The following is a 26,575-nucleotide window of genomic DNA, read 5'->3' as shown; positions in this document are numbered from 1 at the left end:
GTTTGTGTGCTACTCTGATGCCTTGTGATCAGTTCAGATGTCTTGCTGATGTACTAAATAAGAACAAGATCCCAACGACACCATCTCTACCAACAACATGCTGAAGCTACTGGACCTATGCCTCACCACCCACTTCACCTTTACCGGCCAAATATACAAACACATCAATGGGACACCCATGGGATCACTTATCTCCGGACTAATAGCCGAATGCAGAGACTTGAAAGTACGGCCTTTCCGCTAATCCAACCAAAACTATGGATATGTTTCGTGGAAGACACCTTTGTCATCATTAAACAGACCAAACTGGAGGAGAGACACAAACTAATAAATAACACCCTTGCCGGGATCAGATGATTCAGAGAAGAGAAGAACAAACAGTTCCCATTTCAAGGTGTCACGGTAGAGCACATAGCAAAATGGGGAATTCCTAACAAAAGGTACATGGGAAAGCCACACACACTGACCAAGTACTGAATTTCAACAGCAACCAACCTGACACACACAAGCAAAGTTGTGTGAGAACATTATTTAAACAGGACACAACACCTTGCAGCAGCACAGAGCTACACCAAAAAGAAGAGTACCTCTTCCAGGTATTTAGAGACAACGGATACCCAAAAAACTGGGTCAGAAGATGCCTATTATACAAATGACACCAGGAAGACACAACATACCCCGACACTCAGCATGCTACTTTACATCAGGAACACATCTGAACTGACCATAAGACTCATACAACTACTGGGCATCAGAGTAGCACACAAACAGACATCAACACTACAACAGCTGCTCACCTGAATGAAAGGCCCACTACGGACAGGACAAATGTTGTATACAAGATTCCCTGCAGAGGCTGTGACAAACACTAAATCGGACAAACAGGAAAGAAATTAACCACAAGGATACACGAATATCAAAAGGCTGCAAAAAGACATGACCAATACTCACTCATCTCTATCCACATGGATAAGGAGAACCACCAATTTGATTGGGACAAAACCAGGATTCTGGGGCAGGCAAAAGCAGAGACAAGCACAGAAATTCCTAGAAGCCTGGTACTCCACGAAGAAAGCCATCAACAAATGCTTAGAGTTCAGCCCCATATATACTTCACTGCGAAGGAAAACCGAAGTGAGGCAATCCAGCTCAATGGACTCCAGAGTTTAAATTCCAAGTGGGAAAAGACAACAGTGCTTCATTAAAGGCTGCACCGATGATGTTACCCAGCAGGGTAATGAAATGTCTGTGGAAAAACAACAAACCAGCTCAACGAACCAACAACATCCAAAAGCCATGCTACAATCTACTCAAACCTTTGGGCAAACTATGTTGCACTGAGAGGCTAGTAAAGCCTCAAGGAACTACCTAAATGATAATGAAAACTAGAAGACAAGTCAAAACAACTTTACAGGTTTGGAAGGACGTTGGCCAAATGCTGGCAGGTGGGATTAGTTTAGTTTAGAATCATGGTCAGCATGGGCTGGTTGGACAGAACGGTCTGTTTCCATGCTGTATGATTCTGATGCTACAACTTCAAACATAAATTGGGTCAATTTTATTTAAATCATTTCAGTGTCTGAACAAATATTACACTAACAAAATTCCCCTCCATCTTAAACAGATGTTAAGCATTACCAAAAACAAACACAATTAAAACAGTATCAAATTTAATTTCATTCTGCATAAGAACTGGCCCAAAGTATCAGACAAAACGGGATGCATCATCACACACAAGCTAATCCAACTCCTTAGGTGAATCCAAAATACATATGGACACAGTTTCAATAAACAGCATGCAAAATATTATTTATTTGTGAAGACATAAAAAATGAATCAACATTTTATGTTTCAAACTTTTACTTTTATCAAAGTCATTTTTTAGGTCACGTCTGCTTGCTTGAGACACCAAGCCTGTTTTATCTTTAAAGCTGTCCAGCTTTTCACACATGGACCATTAATGTAAAATCACCATGGTAACAATGCACGTTAAAAAAGGACCTCAGGAATCAACTGTCTACTAAATTTTACTGAGGAGTGACAGCAAAAACAAACAAAAATCGGTTTGAAATAATTGATCCCTAGGAGCATGCAACATTCATATAATTTACAACGTTTCTTTGTTAAAGATTTCAGGGAATAAAGCACCGGGGACAATCTATGATAATTTTGAATATACTGAAATGCTTAGGTTTTTTTAAAAATTGATTTTACCGACAGTTTTCAAAGATAGTCACACTGATAAAGTGTGATACTTAGCAAAAGCAAATAGAATAAATGCAGTAAACTACAGAATGATACCAAGAACAATACTGCTCAAGACCAGGTCCCTTGGCCCAGCAAGGCTGCACTAAAACAATGCCTTTCTAAATGAAAAACCTTTCGCCTCCACACAGTCCGTATCCCCCTCTTCCCCTCCTACTCACGTATCTGGCAAGTAAGAGGCATCCTGACAGTGTTAGGTCAGAATAAGCCTAAATGGCTAATTTAAGGCTAAAACTGAAAGTACCCCAGTCTGGCAGCATGTGTTCAAACAAAGAATTAATACTTCAGATTGGTGGCTGTTCATCAGACTGGAAGAGGTTAGACGTGGAACATAATTTAAAGAATCACAGACAGGAAAAGGGAAATGCGAGGAAAGGACAAAAATGGTCTGTATAAGATGGAAGGCAGAGTAATTACATGGGAAATAGAATGGTGATACAATGCAGGTGGGAGCAGTAATGGACAAATTTTAAAAAGCAGTTTGGTCGAGAGAACCTGTAAATGGCATTAGTACAACCAATAGCTACACCTGCCATTTAACAAAACAAGCGCTCTGGCTATGCTTTAAAAATTATTGAACTCAATGGTGAGTCCAATTTACTGCCATAAGTACATTACATGCTTTAAGCTAAAAGGTGCTTCTTAACTTAGTGGTAGGAAATTAGAATGGAAGGAAGGAAGTAATAAGGTGTAGTCATTTAAAAGGTCTACTGAAAGGACAAAGCAGACTGGGAGGCAGACACTGTGGGTGAAAGGGACAAGAAATGAAAATACGTTAATACAGTCAAAGTCTGACTGCACTGAAAGGAAGTCAAAGTATGGGCTGTCCAAAAAAGATGGGGGTGAGGGAGTTTTCCACTCATTTTTTTAAAAACTTCCATTGCACAAATCAGTGGCCAGTGAGGGATGACTAAAAGCAGCTAATTGGAACAGCACGTGAGTAAATTATAGTTGAACGGGTCAGTCAGTCTCCCATATGACTGCTGCTCTGAATCTCAACCAAACACAAAAGGGAAAAGAAAAAAAAGCACTCAAGCGAATGGTCAACCTTGGGCTACTTCCCAGCACTTCTTAAAAAGGACTCAATTCAGTTGTAAATCATAAGAGAGCAATAAGAAATTGATTATAAATTTAAATTTATAGTTCCAACAATATGAAAAGCAACCATTTTCTTCTGATAATTCCAAAGCAGAATTATTTACAGATGCTCCTGATCCTCCTGGAGAAATCTACTTTAATCTGTATTTAAACAGATTTCTTTCCGTTTGACTTTTCAGAGACAACAACTGCAAGATGGCAATGGCAAAGTAGCTAAAAACAGTTGTTTTTTTGCTTCGTACTTACCTTCCTGAGAGAGCTCGGTTCTGGAGGCAGTGACGCCCACTGCATCACGGCAGCAACCGAGGGCCTGGATCGGAACATTGGGTGGGCTTGATCTCGGACTGTCAAAGTGGCTGTGAAGGAAATCCTCCTGCATCAGTGGCAGCAAGAGCAGGCAGCCCAAGAAGTCACACAGAGTGGACAAAAGCAGAGGCAATTAAGTCCTTGTAGGGAGTGCTAGCCCTGCAGGGCTAAATATTTAAAGACTGTTAACACTTTCAAAAGCCAAAAGAACTGTGGATGTTGTAAACATCAAAAGAAAATTCAAACAAGTATTACATATGTATATAAATCGGGGCCAATGAAGGACCACGTAGCACAAGTAAAGCACCAACAAGCAGGAACACTGGATTTAGGAACAGCAGTAAGCTATTTGGGTCCTCGAGACTGCGCAATTCAACATCATGGCTAATCCAGTATTGGTGTCAGCTCCACTTCCCCATCTGTCCCTGTAACTCTTGACTCACTTTTTGATCAAAGATTTATCGAACAGTCTTGAATAAACTCAAACACCCAGCCTCCACGATCTTCCAGGAGAGATAATTCACACACTTCAGGCTGCTGCAAGGAAATAAACAATTTTGGTCTCAAAGGAGGAGGATTTCTTTATGTGCAGTCTCTAAGTTTAGACGCTCCACAAAAAGCAAAGTCCTCTGGCTATCCATCCTATCCAGTCCTCTCAGGATATTAAAATATTTCAATAAAATTACCTCTCATTCTTGTCAACTCCAATTAGGTATAAGCCTTTCATCCTAGGAATGGATCAGCAGAAAGAAATTATATGCTTTTTTCCCCTCTGAAATAAGACGACCAAAACTGTACAGTAGTCTCACTGATATTCTCTCAAACTGGAGAAAAAGCACATCCTTTTGGAAAATTCCAACCCTTTGAAATAAGTGACAACATTCCATTTGCTTTCCTAATCACTTGCTGTGTCTGGATGTTAATTACCACAACACCCAGTTCCTTCAGTATTCTATTAAGTCCTGTAGTCCCTCTCTTATCATGGAGCATATTGCTTTTCTAACCTTCCTGCTAAAATAGACAAGTCCACATTTACTGCATTACAAAGCATTTGAGAATTTACTGCCCAAACATAACTGGCTATAATCCACAGGCCTTTCTGGATTCTCTAGCTCCTCTGGACTATTTACCAAGTTAGGTAAGAAAGTTTCCAAGAAACTTAGATGCAACCCATGCAATCACCACAGTCAAACCTATTAGCACAGATTGCTAATAGTCAAGGAACCAGTTGCGATTGCTGCGCCACTACTGGCTACAGATTTTCTTTCCCCACTCGTAGCCCTCAATTCCTTCATCGATTTAAAAAAAAACTCCTGGTCTCAACAGCCTGTGATAAAGAATTCCACAGATGCACTATTCTCAAAAACAAAGCCATGTCTTTAACAGATGGCCCCTTATTCAGAAATTATGCCATTAATCCTAGACTCTGAAGGGAAACAACCTCTCAACATCCACTCTATCAAGCACCCCAAGAATCCCATATATTTCAATAAGGTCACCTCTCATTCTTCTAAATCCCAAAAGGCCACACCTACTCAATCGCTCCTGAGAGAGAAGATCGCTCTATATCTTGTATCAACCTACTGAACCTTTTCTGGGCCACCTCTAGTACAAGTAAATCAGATGCTGAAGACAGTGCGGAAAGAAAGAGCTAATTCTGATATTAGAAGGGCAAAAAAAACAAAAAAAAAAATTTGTGTTTATGTGGTGTTTTTCACTACAGGATGTTTCAAAACAATGTACAGTCAATGTATTTCTGAAATGCATCAACCGTTGTAATATCAGAAATTGTCGATTGTCAGCAAATTTGCAATCAAAAATGCTCTCAAAAGTAATAGAACGTGACCAGATATCCTCAATGGTGGGGGAGGCCAAAGGCTAAAGCATTGGTAACAATTTTCAGTCAGAAGTGCTCAGTGGGCAATTTATCTCAGCCTCCTCTGGAGGATTCCAGCACCATGAAGGCCAGTACACAAACAAGTAAATTCCCTCCACGAGATATCAAGAATCAGTGGGAAGCACTGGATATTGACAAAGGCTATATATAGGCCCTGACAACATTCCTGCAGAAGTATTCAAGGGTGAGCTTGCCAACTGGATACAAAACTGGCTTTACATGAGGAGACAGAGCAGTGGAAAAGGGTTGTTTTTCAGACGGGAGGCCTGTGACCAGTGTTCCACAAGAGTGGTACCCAGTCCACTTTTGGTTATCATGTACATAAATGATTTAAACGGGAATATAGGAGGCATGGTTAGTAAGTTTGCGGATGACACCAAAAGTGGTGATATAATGAACAGTGAAGGAGGTCATCTAAGACGACAAAGAGATCTCGATCAATTGAGTCAAAGGACTAAGGAGTGGCAGATGATGTTTAATTTGGATATATGCGAGGTATTGCATTTTGGTGAAACAAAGAAGGGCAGGACCTATCTACTAGGGGCCCGGGTAGTTTTGCAGAACAGACAACTGGGAGTTCAGAGACATACTTCTTTGAAATTTGGTTCACAGGTAAACAGGGTGGTTAAGATGGCACTTGGCATGCTTGCCTTCAAAAACTCAAAGTTCTGAGGAAGGGTCACCGAAATGTTAACTCTGATTTCTCTTCACAGATGCTGCCACACTTGCTGAGCTTTTCTAGCAACTTCTGTTTTTGTTAATGAATTACAGCATTGTCAGTTCTTGCAGTTTTCAGTGTAGGTGTTGGGGCATCATGCTGGGTTCTACAGCTGTTGGTGAGGCCTCTTCTTGGAGTATTGTGCAGAGTTCTGGTTGCCCTGTTATAGGATGGGTGTTATTAAACTGGAGAGGGTTCATAAAAGATTTACCAGGATGTTGCCAGGAATGGAAGGTTTGAGTTATACGAAATAAGGATTTTTCCCCACCAGTGGTTGAGGGGTGATCTTACTGAGTTACAAGAAATCATGAGCGGTATAAAGTTAGTGACAAGGGTCTTTTCTTCAGGCTAGGGGAGAATTCTAAATTAGGAGGCATATTTCTAAGGCGAGAGGTGAGCAATTTAAAAAAGGACTTATGGGGCAACTTTTATTTCAAAAAAAGAAACACCGACAGGTTTGTGTGTGGAAAGAACTGACAGAAAGGAGGTGAATGCAGGTACAGTTATAACATTTAAAAAGATATGTAAATAAGTTCATGAATAGGAAGGGTTTGGAGGGATACAGACCAAGTGCAGGTAGGTGGAACAGTGTCTGAGATTTGAATACAGGCCTCCCAGCTCAGAGGTAGGGACACTACCAGTGCACAAGAGACCCATTCTAGCAGAATTCTACGCTGACAGTTGATGGTGTTTCTGTATTTAACAATCCATTTCTTTGTATTGAATAATCGTTCTTGTTTAGCACAGAAATCTGGTCCTTATTTTGTCAGCCTACCTCTATCAGAGAAGTAAATTGGTGCTTTATATACTTTGACAAAACCTTGAACTTCTGATGACACCAACAATACCAGGGCTTGATTTGCAGCGCACTACTATGTAGCAATGCTTTAAATAAAGCTTTAATCATTACTTTCAATTCATGAGCTGATATCAAGTGTATTCTGTCATATAATGCCCATGGCTGATTTTTCTATATTTTTCATTAAAAAACTTGAGATGCAAAAGCCACAAATAGAATGCTGAAAATTCAATTTGAATATTTAACCTGGAGCAGTACCATCAGCTTTAAATCGATAATTTTGAAGTTTCTATATTTGTAGAGTATCACAGCATGGAAAGTGGCCATTTAGTCCATCATTTTTCTAAGGCAGACACAAAAAGTCTAATATCACTAAGAAATTCTGTGCAACAGTTCCTATCCATACTGCATGGAATATATAGCATAGACAACAAAAGAATCAAACAATGAGAGCAGACCAACTTCTTGCATTGGCTTTTGCTACAAACCGTGAAGTTGCTGACATTTACTCAGCACACTGCATGCTGATCGGAAAATAAAATAAAAATAATTGATCTACTGAGAAGGTTAGAACATCAGTCAAGTAAACTTTGACATCACTGAACCTTCAAGAGCCCAAAACAGGAAAAATACAAGCACCTAAAATCATAAGTCCATAAGAAATAGGAAAATAATAAGCCATCGGTCCCTTGAGCCTGCTCCAAAATTTAACAGGATCATGGTTGATCCGATATTCCACATTCACAAAGGGGACTTAAGAGTCACACAGAGGATGCTGCACATATGGAATGAGCTGCCAGAGGAAGTGGAGGAGTCTGGTACAATTACAACATTTAAAAGACACCTGATGGGGTATAAGAATAGGAAGGGTTTTGAGGCATATAGGCCAAATGCTGGCAAATGGGACGAGATTAAGAGAATATCTAGTCAGCATGGATAAATTGAACAGATGGGTTTGTTTCCATGCTGTACAACTCTATGACTGACTGTCCTGCCTTTTCCCTATAATCCTCGATTCCCCTACTAATGCAGAATCTATCTAGCTCAGCCTCAAAAACACATCAGGACTCTGGCCCCCATAGCTCTGTGGCAAAAACGTTCCAAAATCTCTCATATTATACTCCAATTGCCAACTACTTGTACACTTAGTTTCCCTATCAATATCTCTGAACTATTTACCTCGCTCTCGCAACTTGCCTTTCCAACTATTTTTTGGTGTTGTCTGCAACTCTGGCAACAATGCATTCAATTCCTTCCTGCAGAGCATATACATTGTAAACAGATGCAGTCTCAGCACTGATCCTATGGAATCCCACTGGTCATTAATCTGACCTTATTTGCCAACGTCCTACTTCCAGTACTATGGGCTCTTATATTTAAATTAGGAGGTACCTTGATTTTCATCTTCTAGAAGTCCAAATACAATATATCCACTGGTTCCCCTCTATCCACTCTGGTTGAAACTTCCATTAAAAATGCTAAATTAGTCAGAAACAATTTCCCTTTCAAAAGGCTACACCGACTTTGCCCGATTAGATGAGGATTCTCCAAATGTTCTGCTATTACTTTCTGAACAATTGACTCCAATGCTTTTCCAACACTAGACGTTAGGCTAAGTAAAAACCGGAGAGAACTGTGAATGCTGTAAAAACAGAAGTTGCTGGAAAAGCTCAACAGGTGGCAGCATCTGTGAAGAAAAGTCAGTGTGAATGTTTCAGGCTTGGTGACCCTTCCTTAGTTCTGAGGAAGTATGCTGCCACCTGCTGAACTGTTCCAGCAACTTCTGTTCTAGATTTTAGGCTAATCAGTGCATCTAGTTATCCACTTCTTGTCTCCGTCTCTGAACATTGGCTGTTTTCTAATCTACTGGTAGTTCTGCAGGATCCAAGGATTTTGGGAATTTTATGACCCATGCATCCATTACCTCTGCAGCTACCTTCTTTCGGATCTTAGGTGAAAGCCAGAGGGGGGAGGGAGCTTTATCTGTATTTAGCCCCATTAGTTTGTCTAATACTGTTACTTCAGTGATGGTAATGGTACTTAATTCCTTCCTTGTATTCCTTAGTATTATTGGGATTTGCAAAAGTTTTACACCTGTTTTATACCACACTAAAATACAACAAACCTTTAAGTTTATGTTTGCCTTTCAATGTGTTTTACTCCAAGTTAATTACAAGACCAAGAATTAAATGCATAACTAAATAAGAAGATGCATCTGTGCTGAAGTTTAAATGCATCTACATTAATGCACATCTTTGGGCTGTGGGAGCACCCAGAGGAAACCCACACAGACACAGTGAGAACATCTGAGTTTACAACGTGTCCCAGGGTTGGATTCAAACCTGGATCCCTGGCTCTGTGACGCAGTGGTGCTAACAAATAAGGTAACAAAACATTTAAAATTGTTTCAATGCACAAGCTTCTGTAAACAATTCAATACTTAGCCACTGAAAGCGAATTTAGGATGGAAACAAAGGCAGGAACAAGTTTATTGGGTTAATGAGATAGTAGGGACTGCTGATGCTGGAGTCTGAGATAGCAAGGTATATAGCTGAATGAACACAGCAGGCCAAGCAGCAGAGGAGCAGGAAAGCTGATGTTTTAGGTCTGGTTACATTACTTCCTCCTCACACAGACTTCACTCAATTTATGCAATATTGGTGGGTTTCCGTAACTAACCATACATTGCCCAAGACTGACAAATTTAAAGTTATATATTTAGGTTGCAAAACAAAACATTTGACTGCAATCAGATTGCTTAGAACCTTAAATTTAACCATTTAGCACTGAAATTTACAATAATTATAATGACAAATTTAAAAATGTGTAAGTTGTAGAATAACGTAACTAACGGTAACAAATCTCACTATCAGATGCTTAAAACATTTCAAGGGTCCACAGCTATTTCTCCTGAAAATAGACAAAAAAACCTCACAAAAGTGTGAATTAACATCTCCAACAACATTTTTCTACTGTTTCCCCCGGATAAGGGAGTGAATTATGTTCACATCATAACTAGGAAGGTTTACAGAGGAGCTGGTTTCTATTGCATTTTATTTATTAAAGGCAAAGAACTACGAATGAACCTAGATTATATCTACTCTAACAGGTCAGGACTCCATTAAGCAAGCAGAAAAACATTTTTTCCAACATGGTTAAGTTTATCCTGAAATCATACAATATTAACTAAATTCAAATCAAGTGTAACCAGGCGGCATGGTGGCTCAGTAGTCAGCACTACTGCCTCACAGTACCAGGGGCCCAGGTTCAATTTCCCCCCCCTCAGGCAACTGTGTGGAGTTTGCACATTATCCATGTCTGCGTGGGTTTTCTCCAGGTGCTCCGGTTTCCTCCCACAGTCCAAAACTGCAGGTTAGGTGGAGTAGCCATGCTAAATTGTCCATAGTGTTCAGGGGTGTATAGGTTAGGTGAGTTATAGTGGAATGGGTCTGGGTAGGATGCTCGGAGGGTTGGCCTTGTTGGGCTGAAGGGCCTGTTTCCACACTACAGGGGTCATATAAAAGTAGGAACTTGTTCACTTGAAAGTGACTAGGTCCCTGCGTGCAGTGAGTAAAATGTACCAAAAAGGTAATTTCCAAAACAGATCATGCACATAATGATGAACTTACTCCCAAAAATCTCTCTCACGCTTTCCTGCTAATGCAGAGTTCTAATCTTTAAAGAATTTACTTTGTGCATAATGACAAACATTTTAATGCACATGACGACTCAAATTAACTTCAATAACAGACAATTATTATTGCACTGGAAAAACTAAAGAAAACATCAGAAATGAGCACAACTGGAAGTCATACATCACTTCTCTAGAAACATTACATTTGCATATAGCATGTGTTTTCAAGTTATTCAGTATTTACAAGTCCCCAAACAGCACAGTAAATAAATTGCATTGTCAATTAATTGAAATGCATTCCATCTGATAGAGGCATGTAATTCACTGAAGTATGCGCCAACTGCAGTCACTCAGCTACATAAAGGAAATCTAATAACCGGTTTCTCTATTGCAAATATTGATGTGGTGCTAAAATGAAGGTTGGTCAGCTTCTTTAATTCAAAAATTTTAAAACACCTTAGAAATAGTTCAGTATCTAATCCAAAGAGACTCTGAATTTGGTAGTCTTTGCTCAGCAAATACCTTACGCAGTAAAACAAGGTCAAGGCACAGCAACTTATGATGTTAATTCATTTTGCAATTCCCATGCTTGACCAGTCAAAAAAAATTAAACCCAAATGTAGCTATGAAGAACCCCACCACTGCTGAATCCTTACTTTTCCATCAACCAACTTCACTATTTCAGACAATCCCATCTAAATTAGTTTAATACTCCAGCAAAATCCATGATTGCATTTACTTTGCACATTTATCTTCAACACCAAATAAAGTTATTCCAAGCTATTCAGAGATAGTAAGAACTAGCGAGTTTTGAGAAGATTTGTAGCTCAGGTTGAGGTTCTGGATGTGAGTTTGCTCACTGAGCTGGAAGTTAGTTTTTAGACATTTCGTCACCATTCTAGGTAGCATCATCAGTAAGCCGACGAAGCGCTGGTGTTATGTCCCACTTTCTATTTCTGTTCAGGTTTCCTTGGGTTGGTGATGTCATTTCCTGTTCTTTTTCTCAGGGGATGGTAGATTGATTTGGAGCCAATGTGTTTGTTGATGGGAGTTCCGGTTGGACATGACCCACTATCACTCGTATCCTTACATGCAGATGAGGAAGGACACCACTTTGATTGGGACAACACATCCATCCTAGGACAAGCCAAACAGAGACATGCATGAGAATTCCTAGAAGCATGGCATTCCAACCGGAATTCCATCAACAAACACATTGATTTGGAGCCAGTGTGTTTGTTGATGGAGTTCCGGTTGGAATGCCATGCTTCTAGGAATTCTCATGCATGTCTCTGTTTGGCTTGTCCTAGGATGGATGTGTTGTCCCAATTGAAGTGGTGTCCTTCCTCATCTGCATGTAAGGATACGAGTGATAGTGGGTCATGTCCAACCGGAACTCCCATCAACAAACACATTGGCTCCAAATCAATCTACCATCCCCTGAGAAAAAGAACAGGAAATGACATCACCAACCCAAGGAAACCTGAACAGAAATAGAAAGTGGGACATAACACCAGCGCTTCGACGGAGGCTCACTGATGATGTTACCTAGAATGGTGACGAAATGTCTAAAAAATAGTAAGAACTGTAGATACAGGAGTATCTGAGAGAACAAAGGTGTAGAGCTGGATGAACACAGAAGGCCAAGCAGCATCAGAGGAGCAGGAAAGCTGACCTTTTGGGCCTAGACCCTTTCTGAAGAAGGGTCTATGCCAAAACATCAGCCTTCCTGCTCCTCTGATGCTGCTGGGCTTGCTGTGTTCATCCAGCTCTACACCTTGGTTCAGGTTGGGACCCTTCTTGAGAAATGGGGAGGGGGAAGGGAGCTCAAATAAAGAGAGGAGGGGTGGGGCTGGGGAAGGTCAGTGGGATGATGATAGGTGAGTGCAGGTAGGGAGTGGTGGGGATTGGTCAGTGAGAAGGGAGGAGTGGATAGGTGGGAGAGAAGATAGACAGGTTCTGTCAAGTCAAGGAGGTAGGAATGAGACAGAGGGTTAGTCATGGAATGAGGCCACAGTGGGAGATTTTGAAACTGGTGAAATCCACATTAAGGCCATTGGGTTTCCGAGGCAGAACATGAGGCACTGCTCCTCCAGTTTGTATTGTTGTGACACTGGAGGCGGCCCAGGATTGGCATGTCACCCAGGGAGTGGGAGGGGAAGTTGAAATGGTTTGCAACCGGAAGGTGGTGTTGTTTATTGTGTATAGAGCGCAGCTGCTCTACAGAACGGACTCTGAGCCTCATTGAGTGTTTCTCCACAGAAAACCAATCCCTGGTCACCTAAACTAAAGCCTAATCCACAACCATTTACTTTCTTTTCTCAAAATTCTCCCAGTGTAAACAAAACCACATTACACTTCAGGACGTCACTGTTTTACAAATCATTAAGGCAACAGAAATGCTTACAAATGCATTATTAAACTCCTTCACACACACAAACACCAAAAATCCATGTGCTACTTCAGGACAATAAAACGCATTTAAAAGGACATATCACTCCCTGCCACTACTTCCTTAACAATGAAGCAGCTTAGCATTTACCCAACAACAGATATTAGACCAACTAGCCTATTATAATTTCCTACTTACTATTCTCCTTCCTTGAAAACGGTGTTACATTTCTGATTCCAAAATTGCTGACATTCTTCCAAAACCCGGCACTTTGGAAGTTTACAACTAATGCATCCAATTCTTTCACAATGATGCGGACCTTAAGATCCACGAAACATGTCAGCCTTCGGCTATTTATTAACAGATTTTTGTTATTTTATCTTACCTTGTGAAAGGCACTGGTTTGCAAGAGCTATTTGGCCCGAGAGGAGGTAGAGATTAAGACGTGCAAAGATACTTGTCAGCGATGGAATTGTAATGAAACAATATGCAGCACAAGCCTGAGAGAGTTAGTGAAACAAAAATTATTAACCATCAGAAACAGAGTGCAATTTAGCTTTGGCAGAACAAATTCCGTGCAGTCGTAAGTCATGATTAATATAGTGACTTCACAGAATACCTTCTCAGACATTTTATCATTCAAGCTGATCATTCATTTTTTATTCTTCCTGGTGCACGAATGTACACTAAACAATTAACATTTCCAAAACATTCTTAATTAAATTAATTAGTTACCGAACAAACAGTCACGTTTGTTTACTGCATAAACAAACAGTCGTTTCCAAGCATGAAGTTTGACACTAACCCGCACAAATGCTGCTGTCTTTCTGGAATGATTGCCTTTCATCACTTTCTTTGTTTCCATTGCAAGCTGATTCACACTCTTAGAAGTGGAAACAAAAGCATTACATGTTCACAACTGGATTTACATTTGTCAAAAGAGCATTACAATATTTTTTAGTGCTTTTGAATCTCAAATTGAGTTTCACTAAATAGAATTTTATAATTCTATCAAATTTGGGTACTGGAATCTCATTCAACTTTAGTGTTTCATCCAATTTGATCACCATTTGCTTCAATTTCAAATAATTTCACGCAATCTGAAAATTCTGCAAGAGTGAATTAATAACCGCTGAAAGGAATGGGTTAATTAGGAGTAGTCAGCATGACTTTGTCAAAGGGAGGTCATACCTAACAAACTTGTTAGAATTTGCTGAAAATGTGATTGTGTGCGCTGATGAGGGAACTTCAGTTAAAGTGTGGAGCTGGATGAACACAGCAGGCCCAGCAACATCTCAGGAGCACAAAAGCTGACGTTTCGGGTCTGATTTGTTTATACGGATTTTAGCAAAGCCTTTGGCAATGTCCCACATGTGACACTGAAAAGGTTAAAGCATCTGGAGTTGAGGGAAACTTGATGTGATGGATCAGAAACTGGCTTAATAATAGGGCATAAAAGGTAGGGGTGGAAGGCTGAGAGAGTGATTGGAGGCCTGGTGTCCAACTGTGTACCACAAGGATCAGTATGAGACCTTATTGTTTGTTACATACATAAAAGTGATACAAATGAAAATGTGTGTGTTTTTTGTGACGGTAGGGGGTCGGGGGGTGGGAGGAAGGACTGATGTTAAGCAAATTTGTAGACAATACCAAGATTGGTAAGGTGGTTAATCATAAATATGGTGGTAGATTACAGGAAGATATAGATGGGTTGATCAGATGGCCAGACCAGTGGCAGATGGCATTTACCCTGACAATGCCAAGGTGATGCACTTCAGAAAAAGAAACAAGATGAGGGAGTACTTAATGAATGGTAGAACACTGGGTAGCTTACAGAAACAGATGGTTCTTGGGGTAATCCTGCAGATCCCTGAAGTCAGCAGAGCACGTGAACAGGATAGTTAAGGTGGTACATAGGGCACTTGCTTTCATCTGCTGTGGCATAGTATGTAACAGCAAGATGGTAATGCTGGAGTTGAGCACAGCAACTGTTAGGCCACAGTTAGTATACTGCATGCAGTTCTGGTCACCTCACTACAGGAAGGATGTAATAGCACTAGAAGGGGTACAGACGTGGTTCATCAGGATGTTGCCCAGAAATGAAGCAATTGAGGAGAGATTAGGTAGACTTAGATTGTTCTCTTTAGAGCAGCAAAGACTGAAGGAGGACACAATTAAGACATATAAGATTATGAGGGGTACGTACAGGGTGAATACAGAGCGCTATTGCCCTTGGTTGAGGGGTCAATCACAAGACAGCATAGTTTTAGGATAAGAGGCAGGAAATTCAGAGGGGGTTGGGGAAGAAAAAAACCTTTTTTCACACTCAGTGGGTGGAGGAAAATGGAATACACTACTTGGGAAGGTAGGGGAGGCTGGAAACCTTAACCCTAAAAATTTGGATCAGTGCTTGAGCAATCACAACATAACAGGGACATGGGACAAATGCAGGAAATGGGAATTTGCTCATCTTGAACAGTAGTAATGTTGGTGCAAACCTGACAGGCAAAAGGGAGATTTCTGCATTATATGACTGAATATATCAAGTGAGAAAGTTTAATCACACTGCAATTATTAAAAAAAGAACACTTACAGAACAGTGAGAAACACTGGTTGTTTATAATCTGCAAAATCAATGTCCTTAAAAGAACACATTGGCAAACAGCACCCCCTCCTGAAATGTGTAAGTACAGCATACTAACTCAAAACTAAAACAGGAATAAATGTCATGCTACACTGATCTGGATAAATCCATTTCTTAGCACAATTCAAGCATTTCGGCTCAGCTTGAAGATAATATTAAAATTTTCTCCATTAATTGCCTACTCACATGTATCAACTGGATGAGGACAGGCTCCAAGTTGCAGAAGGTAGACCGGGCTTCCACATAAAAACTTAGCTGCTGCTCAAAGTCACGACCAAATGAAACCTCACCACCAAATACAAGAGAAATATAATGGAAGTATATTTTGCCAGTCAAAATTACAGTGCTTAAGAAATAAACTTTAAAATGAGCACAAAATACAGCTTACAAAACAAGCTAAACAAAAAACAGCGAAGTGTTTGGGCCTTCAACATATTAAAAAGAATTCTCTCATTATATTATTTAGCAATAAAGTGGAGAAAAATATTTCACACAATTATCAAACATCATAACTGTTCTAGTTGCTTTTGCAAAAAAAGTGTTTTAACTCACATTATTAGTAATAAGTTCATATGATGGACCACATTTCCTACAATTTAACTATAGGAATTTGAACCATGTGATGCTTCAAAATTTCCATTTTGCTGTAATACTAAATTTGGCTACAAGACTGTAGTAACTCAGGAAACCCAGCTAGGAATGAATATTCATGGCTAAACTCCAAAACAGAGCCATCACTTACTCTGCTCGTAAGCTATTCCCAGCCCAGGCAGACAGTTCTGCACCCGTGTCTGCTCTAGTTAATCTTTTGTTTTGTTATTACCCTTCTCTGGAGCAGGTGAGGTTTGAACCCAAGTCTCCTGGCTCAGAGGCAGGGACACTACCCCAGCACCACAAGGTTATTTGTGTCTGCTTTAGATATTTTTTAAAAAAGTCAACCTTCTCATGCACAATGACATATCTGGAACAGGTGGAACTCGAACCCAGGCCTTCCAGCTCAGAGCTAGGGAAACCATCACTACACCACAAAGAGCCCCTTGTTTTATGTTGATTTCTTTTCAAATTAACTTCTTCAGAGATATTATGACACACCTCCAGAGCAGGTCAGGCCTGAATGTGGGGCTTTCAATCTAGGGTATGGACACTACCACGGAGCTACAAGAGAGCCCCTACTTGTTAAGTGTTTATATATTTAACCTATTTCAAAGATGTTATTATACACCTCTGGAGCAGGTGGGATTTGAACCCAGGCCTCCGTGCTTCAGGGGTAGGAAGATGAGAACTGAACCACAAGACGGCTCAAGATTCAGAAGATAAGTTCCAGCTGGGCTGGCCTTTGCCTTCATTGAGGGAATTTAGTCAATAAGCTCCACAGGGAGATTTACAAGAGATTTCCCATGAGCGTTATTCAGGGTTATCACATCAATCTACTTTTTTCTACAAAACAAGTCTGTGAATTAAGGAAGAGAGCGCATTGTGTGAAACCATGATACATCTCTTTGAAATCACTACATTTTAGAAACACATGATCATAAATATCACTTGGAGTAGACAAACAGTATTTCAAGCAGTATTCCAAAAGATTACAACTGATCCTTTACTCAGCTCAACTTTTCCTACCTACTGTTTGAATCCCTCAATTTCCTGACAGCCAAAAAAAAATCCACCTATCTCAGCCTCAAAATACACACAACCTGGTGAAGTGACAAAGTAGGACTACTTGCGTGATACATAGCAGGACAACCAATGACAGGCAGGGTTAAGCAATTCCACAACCAATGTACCAGATCTCAGCACTGCAGTCCTGCCAGATCTGGCCATGAATGGTGGTAAAAAATTATGCAACTCATTGGAGGAAATGGCTCCACAAATATTCTCTTCCTCAATAATGGGAGAATTTAGCATATCAATGCAAACAATAATCCTGAAGGATTTGCAACAATCTTCAGCCTGAAGTGTTGAGTGGGTGATCCACCTTGGTCTCTTCCAGAGGTCCCCAATATCCCAGATACCAGTCCTTCAGTCGATGTGAAACACTCCAGATTATCTCAAAACAAAAATGGTTGGAAACACTAAACTCTGCAATAGCCACGGGCCCTTACGACATTCCAGCAATAGTACTGAAAACTTGCGTTCCAGCACTTGCCCCCACTCCAACTCAGTTGCAATGAAAAAAAAAAGGTCTATTCTTATAGATCTAGTATTACAGCAAAGTAACAAACTCACCACTCTGATAAATCCACTGATTAGAATGGCCAAACTCCGTTTCTCATCTTCCAATGTTAAAGCACTTCAATAAGAGAATGCATATACAAACAGGCATAAAAATTAAAAATTGTAATTTATTAAAAAGGACAAATCAAGTAAAAACTGGATTAAAAAGAACGCTATTCTCTTGAACGATAATTTGAAGAAAATGATTAATTCCCAGTAATAAGTGATTGTGTTGTTGGGGAAAAACAAAATTACAAATTACTTGTAACATAAATATCTGCAATATTTTACTTCAAACATTAAAAGCAACTGCTGCTACAGGCCCAACATAGAAATGATGATCATGGCTTTCTACCTCAAATTATCCTGATTAACTAATGTTAATAATCTTAGTTTGGCCTTCTGCTACAATACTGTTTTATAGGAGATAAATTTATTGTACACTACTGTCGAGGACAAGCAAGCATGTAGCTCTGCTGGTAACAGTGAAAATTGCACTTTCCAGCTCAATTCAGTAGTGACTGGGACGTTATGGAAAGATCCACCAATGAATTTTATCTGCCAAAGCCAACAGATTACATCTGCCATTTTAAAAAAAAAATCCATAAAAATCTTAACCCCATCACCCTATAGCCTTCACTATTCAAGCAACTCATTGAAGGAAATGGCTCCACAAATATTCTCTTCCTCAATAATGGGAGAATTTAGCATATCAATGCAAACAATAATCCTGAAGGATTTGCAACAATCTTCAGCCTGAAGTGTTAAGTGGGTGATCCACCTTGGTCTCTTCCAGAGGTCCCCAGTATACTAGATGCCAGTCCTTCAGTCGATGTGAAACACTCCAAATTATCTCAAAACAAAATGGTTGGAAACACTAAACTCTGCAATAGATTAGTTTACCAAAAAGTTGAAAGATAACTAAGTACCCAGACAAAATACTTGATTCGACTCAAAGAGAGAAAGCACAAAGTGCTTGATGGCATATAATCTAATGAGGAACAGTTGGCTGTTTGATCATAACTCAAGGAGGAAATTAATTTGCAAAAGCATTATAATTTGCTTTGAAGATATGCTATGTCATTATAAACAATTTACCAAGATTCCCTCATCAGCACTTCCCAAATCCACAATCCCTACCACATAGAAGGACAAGGTAGCAGGTGCATGGCCTTGGAATTCCCCTCCACGCCATATAGCCTACATTAACACCAGTCCTTTGCTATTCCTGGCTGAAACTCCTGGAATTCCCTACTTAACATCAGCCCACGACTGCACAGGTTCAAGATTCGAGATCGCCACAGACTTCTGAAGCAGCGAGTGACAATAAAAGGCTGAGTTTACTCCATGACAAGACAATGATACACTCTCCCACCAATGGGGATACGCACAGACAACAAAATAGAAAAGTCCAAAAAAAGGACTGTGAATGCTGGAAACCTGAAATAAAAACCTACTAGACAAACACAGCAGGTCTGGCAGCAGTGGACAGAGAAACAGAACAAAATTTTTGGGTTCAGTAACCCTTCTTCAGAACATTCTAAATGTCGGTCACTGGATTCAAAGTGTTGATTCTGTTTCACTCTTCACAGACACTGCCAGACAACAGACAATAGGTGCTGCAGTAGGTCATTCAGCCCTTCAAGTCAGCACCACCATTCATTATGATCATGGCTGATCATCCACAATCAGTATCCCGTTCCTGCCTTATCCCCATAACCCTTGATTCTTCTATCTTTAAGAGCTCTAGCTCTTTCTTGAAAGTATCCAGAGACTAGGCCTCCACTGCCTTCTGGGGCACAGCATTCCATATATCCACCACTCTCTGGGTGACGAAGTTTTTCCTCAACTCTGTTCTAAATAGCCTACCCCTTATTTTTAAACTGTATCCTCTGGTCCTGGACTCACCCATCAGCGGAAGCGTGCTTCCTGCCTCCAGAGTGTCCAATCTCTTAATAATCTTGTACGTCTCAATCAGATCCCCTCTCATCCTTCTAAACTCAAGAGTAGACAAGCCCAGTCGCTCCAATCTTTCAACATATGATAGTCCCACCATTCCGGGAATTGACCTTGTGAACCTACGCTGCACTCCCACAATAGCAAGAGTGTCCTTCCTCAAATTGGGAGACCAAAACTGCACACAATATTCCAGGAGCAGTCTCACCAGGGCCCTGTACAGCTGCAGAAGGACCTCTTTGCTCCTATACTCAATTCCTCTTGTTATGAAGGCCAGCATGCCATTAGCTTGCTTCACTGCCTGCTGTACCTGCATGCTTGCTTTCATTGACTGATGTACAACACCTAGATCTCGTTGTGTTTCCCGTTTACCTAACTTGACTCCATTGAGATAGTAATCTGCCTTCCTGTTCTTGCCAAAGTGTATAACCACACATTTATCCACGTTAAACTGCATCTGCCATGCATCCGTCCACTCACCTAGCCTGTCCAAGTCACCCTGTATTCTCATAACATCCTCCTCACGTTTCACACTGCAGCCCGACTTTGTCTCATCAGCAAATTTGCTAATATTACTTTTAATGCCTTTGTCTATATCATTAATGCATACTGTAAACTGCTGCGGTCCCAGCACTGAACCTTGCAGTACCCCACTGGTCACCGCCTGCCATTCTGAAAGGGGCCCGTTTATCACTACTCTTTGCTTCCTGTCAGCCAGCCAATTTTCAATCCAACTCAGTATTTTTCCCCCAATACCATGTGCCCTAATTTTGTTCACCAATCTCCTATGCGGGACTTTATCAAAGGCTTTCTGAAAGTCCAAGTACACTACATCCACTGGCTCTCCCTTATCCATCTTCATAGATACATCCTCAAAAAATTCCAGGAGATTAGTCAAGCACGATTTCCCCTTCATAAAGCCATGCTGACTCTGACCTATTCTGTTACTGCTATCCAAATGAGTCGTAATTTCATCTTTTATAATTGACTCCAGCATCTTTCCCACCACTGACGTCAGGCTAACCAGTCTGTAATTTCCTGTTTTCTCTCTCCCTCCTTTCTTGAAAAGTGGGACAACATTTGCCACCCTCCAATCCGCAGGAACTGATCCGGAATCTATAGAACCTTGGAAAATAATTACCAACGCGTCCACAATTTCTAGAGCCACCTCTAAGTATCCTAGGATGCAGACCAGGTTCTGGGGACTTATTAACCTTCAGATCTAACAGTCTATCCAACACCATTTCCTGCCTAATATAAATACCCTTCAGTTCGTCCATTACCCTTGGTCCTTCAGCCACTACTGCATCTGGGAGATTGCTTGGGTCTTCCCTCATGAAGACAGATCCAAAGTACCTATTCAACTCATCTGCCATTTCCTTGCTCCCCATAATAAATTCACCCGTTTCTGACTTAAAGGGCCCAGTTTTAGTCGTAACCATTTTTTTTCTTTTCACATACCTAAAGAAGCTTTTACTATCCTCCTTCATATTTTTAGCCAGCTTTCCTTCATAGCTCATTTTTTCTCTGTGTCTTGCCTTTTTAGTTATCCGCTGTTGCTATTTAAAAGCTCCCCAGTCATCTTTGCTATGTTATACTTCTCTTATTTTTATACAGCCCTTAACTTCCCTCGTCAGCCACGGCCGCCCCCGCCTCCCCTTAGGGGATCTTTCTTCCTCTTTGGTATGAGCTGATCCTGCACCTTCTGCATTATATCTGGCAAGACCTGCCATATTTCTCCAGCATTTTGTTTTGTTGCATAGAACAACAAAAATGTTTGAAATGGCAAAACAGGCTCGTCAACATCTATGATGAGAAAACAAGTTGTTCTCCACAGATGCCTACTTATAAAAATGATTGAAACTTACAAGTATTTGCAATACTTTAAGCAAATGTGTTTATCTATAGTCAGTTTAAAAGATCCAACAAACTGCAGCCAGCAGTCTACAGCTAAACATTTCAGGGGATGAGCAAAGAGTCAAGGAAGAGAATAATAAATCATTCCAAAGTCAGGAAACAAACTTCTGGGGAAGATCAATTTTGAGTTCTCACCAATGTTCTGTATGTCTTTTTTTAAAAATAAATTACTATTTTAAAGGAATTGTATCTTACTTGACAGAATCATGCATTGTCTTGCAAATATGCATCAGAGCATTAAGAATGACAGGGTCACGGGTCAATTCTTGCTGTTGCCTAGAAAATAAGAAAAAGATGTTACCTTATATGTAGAAGAGTAATTATTGGAAACATAAATATAAGGTTCCACAATACTCAACTGGTCACGCAGCAGCCATGGAGATATAAATGGGAATAATGTTTCAGACTAGTGACCTTCAGTCAGAAATGGAAAGTATTCCAGATGCAGCAGGTTTTCAGTAAGTAGAAGACAATGAAGAGAAAAATAAAATCAAAGAGGGAAGTTTTGTGACAGGTTAACGTAACAGATAAAATATCTTTTCACAGGCTAAACCAAGGACTACAAAGCTTGACATGCTGAGTGCAGTCCAGTCTGTGCATGGAGCAGACAGGCCAAGTGTACCCAGTTTCATTTCTTTAAGCAGCTGCGCACAGGAATACGCCTGCACAGAGCTGGCAGTGACATGAAAACTTGACCCCAGCAGCCAAGATAGCCACAAACAGGGAGTCCTACGACAGGTTAAAAGAGTCAGAATACAGACACAGGTTACAAACAAGAACTGCGCTGCCTTCAGTTGTGCTGTTGAGAAGGAAGCTGAAGGTCATCGGCTGCTGTAGTTCGGGCTCTGGAAGAAGATCCAAGAGCCCAAAATGTGATAGGAGGTTTTTGACTTGGTTTTGGGGAGTATTAGGGCTTACATAAAGTTCTGGGAGCAACTGACAGTTCAGTGCAGCTGAAGGGGGTGGATAGGATGTGAAAGAAGCACAAGCCATATTTGCTTGGTACAGAGATATGCTAGAGCTGGGAGATACCCAGTGGTAATGCCAGCTTAGTGAAGCCAGTTATCTACAAAACAGCTAGAATTGTCCCCGAGAGTAGTTGCTAAAGATAGCTTTGGCTCCAGCGGGACACAGTTTCAGGAGAACATTGAACTGCATGGGCGTAAGCAGCCACAAGTTTGCAATACTCTCAGAAGGGTGTCAAGGTCAGATCTTTGAAAGCAAAGAAGTGGAATTCTTTGTACAAAGAACCATAGCTGAAGGCAACCCAGGTCAGCTTCAGAGCCTTTTCTCCCCCACCCCCATTTCTCATTGTTTCTTGGAACATGAGCATCACTGACTAGGCCAGCATTTATTTAACATAGAACATATTAGCACAGTACAGGCCCTTCGGCCCTCGATGTTGTGCCAACCCGTCATACTGATCTCAAGCCCATCTAACCTACACTATTCCATGTACGTCCATACGCTTATCCAATGACGACTTAAATGTACCTAAAGTTGGTGAATCTACTACCGTTGCAGGCAAAGCGTTCCATTCCCTTACTACTCTCTGAGTAAAGAAACTACCTCTGACATCTGTCCTATATCTTTCACCTGTCAATTTAAAGCTATGACCCCTTGTGCTCGCTGTCACCATCCTAGGAAAAAGGCTCTCCCTACCCACCCTATCTGACCCTCTGATTATCTTATATGTCTCAATTCCATCCCCAAATCTCCCTTGATCACAGGGTCTCTCCCATTTTGCTAAGTACAGCATCAGGTACTCCCACTGTGGTCTCCTCTATGTTAAAGAAGCCAAAAGTAGATCATTTGGCTGAGCATCTTTGCCTAACCTGTGATGGCCAACCTAACCTCCCAATCACTGCACATTTCAACTTCTCTTCCCCACCCACCTACCCACCACCACTCTCCTTCTGATATGTCTGTCCTCAGCCTCCTCCAGCAACTCAGAATTTGGGGAACAACATCTTATCTTCCACCTTGGCACCCTACAGCCCAAAAGGGCTCAATACTGAGTTTGTCAATTTTAAACAACCTTCCCACCATTCCCCTGCTCGCTCTCCAGCCCCACCTCCTCCCTTCCTTTTCACCCACTGACCTAGCCACGAATGGGTTCATCCTTCCCATAAACGAACCAGGTCATACCTACCACCAGTGTCCATCTATCATCACCATTCTGCTACCCCACATCCAGCCCTGAAGGCGGCTAATTCCTGAAACATTGACTTCTCTTTTCCTCCAGATGCTGCCTGGCCTGCAGTGTTTTTCCAGCCTCCTGTTTGTCTACCTCCCTTGAACTGAGTTGCTTGTACAGTCAACCATATTGGTGTGGATCCAAAGTCACATAGGTGATCACTCTTGGCACGTGCAGTCTCAATGTGCTAAGAAACCTTTGTCTGTGCTCTAGACCCCTCTGACTAGCTGACTCTATGACAGTTTCTTAATTACCACTGATTAGCTTTATAATCCAGATTTATTGATTTAAATCAAATTACACCAGTTGCCATGCTTGGGCCTCTTGTCACAAGTCCAGGAACATTACCACTACACCATCTTTCCAACGGGCTACTCCTGTTTCTGCACACCTCCATTCTCAGGGGAGGGAATAAAAAAAAAACTAGGCAAGATCTCAAGGATGTTATGACCTTGGACAAGATGTGAAATATAAAACAAAATAACTGGTACAATGAGAAGTGATTTTCTAAAGTTGCACAGTATGCCTTGATCAAACAATACCAAGTTTATAAAAGATAGTGTGCCAAAAGAACTAAAGTATCTTATACTTTAGTGTTCATGCTGCTCACTGCAACGTTCACTCCTAAATATATTTATAGATTTTTATGGTCTAAAAGTGGAGCACCGTTTATTTTTGTCAGAGATCTAATGATATTCAGGGTCCTAAATGAATAGTTAAAATCCAGGCCATGTGTTTGAAGAGAAATTCAAATGCCAACTTGTTTCTGTAAGTAGATCAAAATATTCTTGCATGAACACTTTAAAAAAAAGGGGCGTGAAATAATACATGGACACGATTCATAACTTACAGAAGGTCCAAGACAGCAGTCTTTTAGGTTTAATGCTACTGAAGATTACAATAAACGTTCAGATAGCAAGTTTAACAGTTCTCATACAGGAAGTGATACTTCTCATGAGCTTGTACTTACCTAATAAAAACGTTCATAATGGATTTGCAGACCTCCACTTTCACACACTCTTTTTGGAACATATCCAGGAAAGGGAGGAACTTCTCCTGAGAATGGAATACATAGAAATTAAATGTCTTATCCAGTTATTAATGTTTCAATCATACAATATTTTAAGTGCCTTCTTAGGTCTCCATTGCAGATGGCCAATCTTTTTCTTTAAATTTTCAAGTACATGGGTGGCTGGGTGGCCTCACAGGGACCAGCAGTCAATTCCACCCTACAGCAACTGACTGTGTGGATTTTGCACATTCTCCCCACATCTGCGGGGTTTCCTGTGGGTGCTCCAGTTTCCTCCCACAGCCAAAGAAGTGCAGGTTAGGTGGATTGGCCATGCTAAATGGCCCTGTTGTGTCCAGGGACGTGCCCGTTAAGTGGGTTAGCCATGGAGCATACAGGATTACAGGTATTGGGTATAGGGGTTGGGTCTGGGTGGGATGCTCTTCGGAGGGATGGGCTAAATGGCCTGCTTCCACACTGTAGGGATCCCATGATCTATGATCATTTTTTATTTTACTAAGCACTTAATAGCACATTTTGTAAGGAATGCTGAAAGAAAGGTGGAGGTTTTAGTTAAACCTTAAGTGTGAAAGTAACTAAAGTTTAAACCAAAACATTAAACAGCAAGTGATGAGTCCACTAAACTTTTAATACTGTTGCTAAAACTGAAGTTCAAAGAAATTTTCCCAAGGGTCCACAAGCTAGCTTAGCAGTACATGACTACCTTCTGCCAGACATCAGTCAGAGTTGGAGCTAGGAGGCCGGATGGTAGCTGTGTCATCTTGCAAGATAGCATACTTTGTGAAGTATGAAAATTTTGCCAACTTTTCCAGGCAGGCTTACCGTTACCAAGGTTGGTGTTGGGTCACTAGGTGAGTTTAGCTTTGTCTGTGTGAGGAGTGTGTGTGTTTAGGTAACACAAAGAAAGAAATTTAGCAAAATAAAGCCTTACCTAAATATGGAGAACTTTACAGGATGACAGAATTTGAGGAGGTGATGGCCTAGTGGTATTACCACTGGACTGTTCGTCCAGCAACTCGAGTAATGTATGGGGACCCTAGCACAAACCCTGCTTTAGCAGATGGTAGAATCTGAATTTAATAGATATCTGGAATTAAAAGCATAATAATGACCATGAAACCTGTTGATCGTCAGGAAAGGCCCCTCTGTTTCACTAATGTCCTTCCAGGAAAAACTGCCAGCCTAAAAACAGATGAAGGCATAGTGGTAATGTTAGGCCAGTAATTCTGTATTACATCTCTGGGGCAGGGGTTCAAACTCACCCAAAGCAGCTGGTGGAATTTATGTATTTGGTGGCACTGTGCTTAGCACTGCTGCCCCAGTGCCAGGGACCCTGGTTCAATTCGAGCCTTGGGCCACTATGTGCGGAGTCTGTATGTTCACCCAGTGTCTATATGGGTTTCCACCAGGCATAGAAGAAAGAGTTTCCCCTCAGTCCAGAAACGTGTAGTTTCGGTAAAGTAGCAATGCTAAATTGTACAGTTTCCAGGGATTAGGTGGATTAGTCA

General features: G+C 40.8%; 1 protein-coding gene across 6 annotated transcripts in view; it reads right to left on the bottom strand.

Annotated features, from left to right (window-relative positions):
* vps35l (VPS35 endosomal protein sorting factor like) overlaps positions 1-26,575 on the bottom strand; it is a 117,395-nt gene that overhangs the window by 23,115 nt on the left and 67,705 nt on the right. For 2 of the 6 annotated variants that reach the window (XM_059654211.1, XM_059654212.1), the window contains exons 21-26: positions 25,008-25,093; positions 22,036-22,116; positions 17,980-18,043; positions 15,940-16,038; positions 13,915-13,992; positions 13,495-13,609 (exon numbers count right to left, since the gene is read on the bottom strand). In XM_059654211.1, the coding sequence (XP_059510194.1) occupies positions 13,495-13,609; positions 13,915-13,992; positions 15,940-16,038; positions 17,980-18,043; positions 22,036-22,116; positions 25,008-25,093 (523 nt within the window). Of the gene's footprint in view, positions 1-3,609; positions 3,737-3,821; positions 3,837-4,112; positions 4,207-13,494; positions 13,610-13,914; positions 13,993-15,939; positions 16,039-17,979; positions 18,044-22,035; positions 22,117-25,007; positions 25,094-26,575 lie in introns of those variants that run through there. The other 4 variants (XR_009447155.1, XR_009447157.1, XR_009447156.1 and 1 more) reach the window with 4 other exon arrangements.

Source organism: Stegostoma tigrinum, chromosome 23 (genome assembly GCF_030684315.1).
Source record: "Stegostoma tigrinum isolate sSteTig4 chromosome 23, sSteTig4.hap1, whole genome shotgun sequence".
Classification (NCBI taxonomy): Eukaryota; Metazoa; Chordata; class Chondrichthyes; order Orectolobiformes; family Stegostomatidae; genus Stegostoma; species Stegostoma tigrinum.
This window is presented reverse-complemented; position numbering and strand designations above follow the sequence as displayed.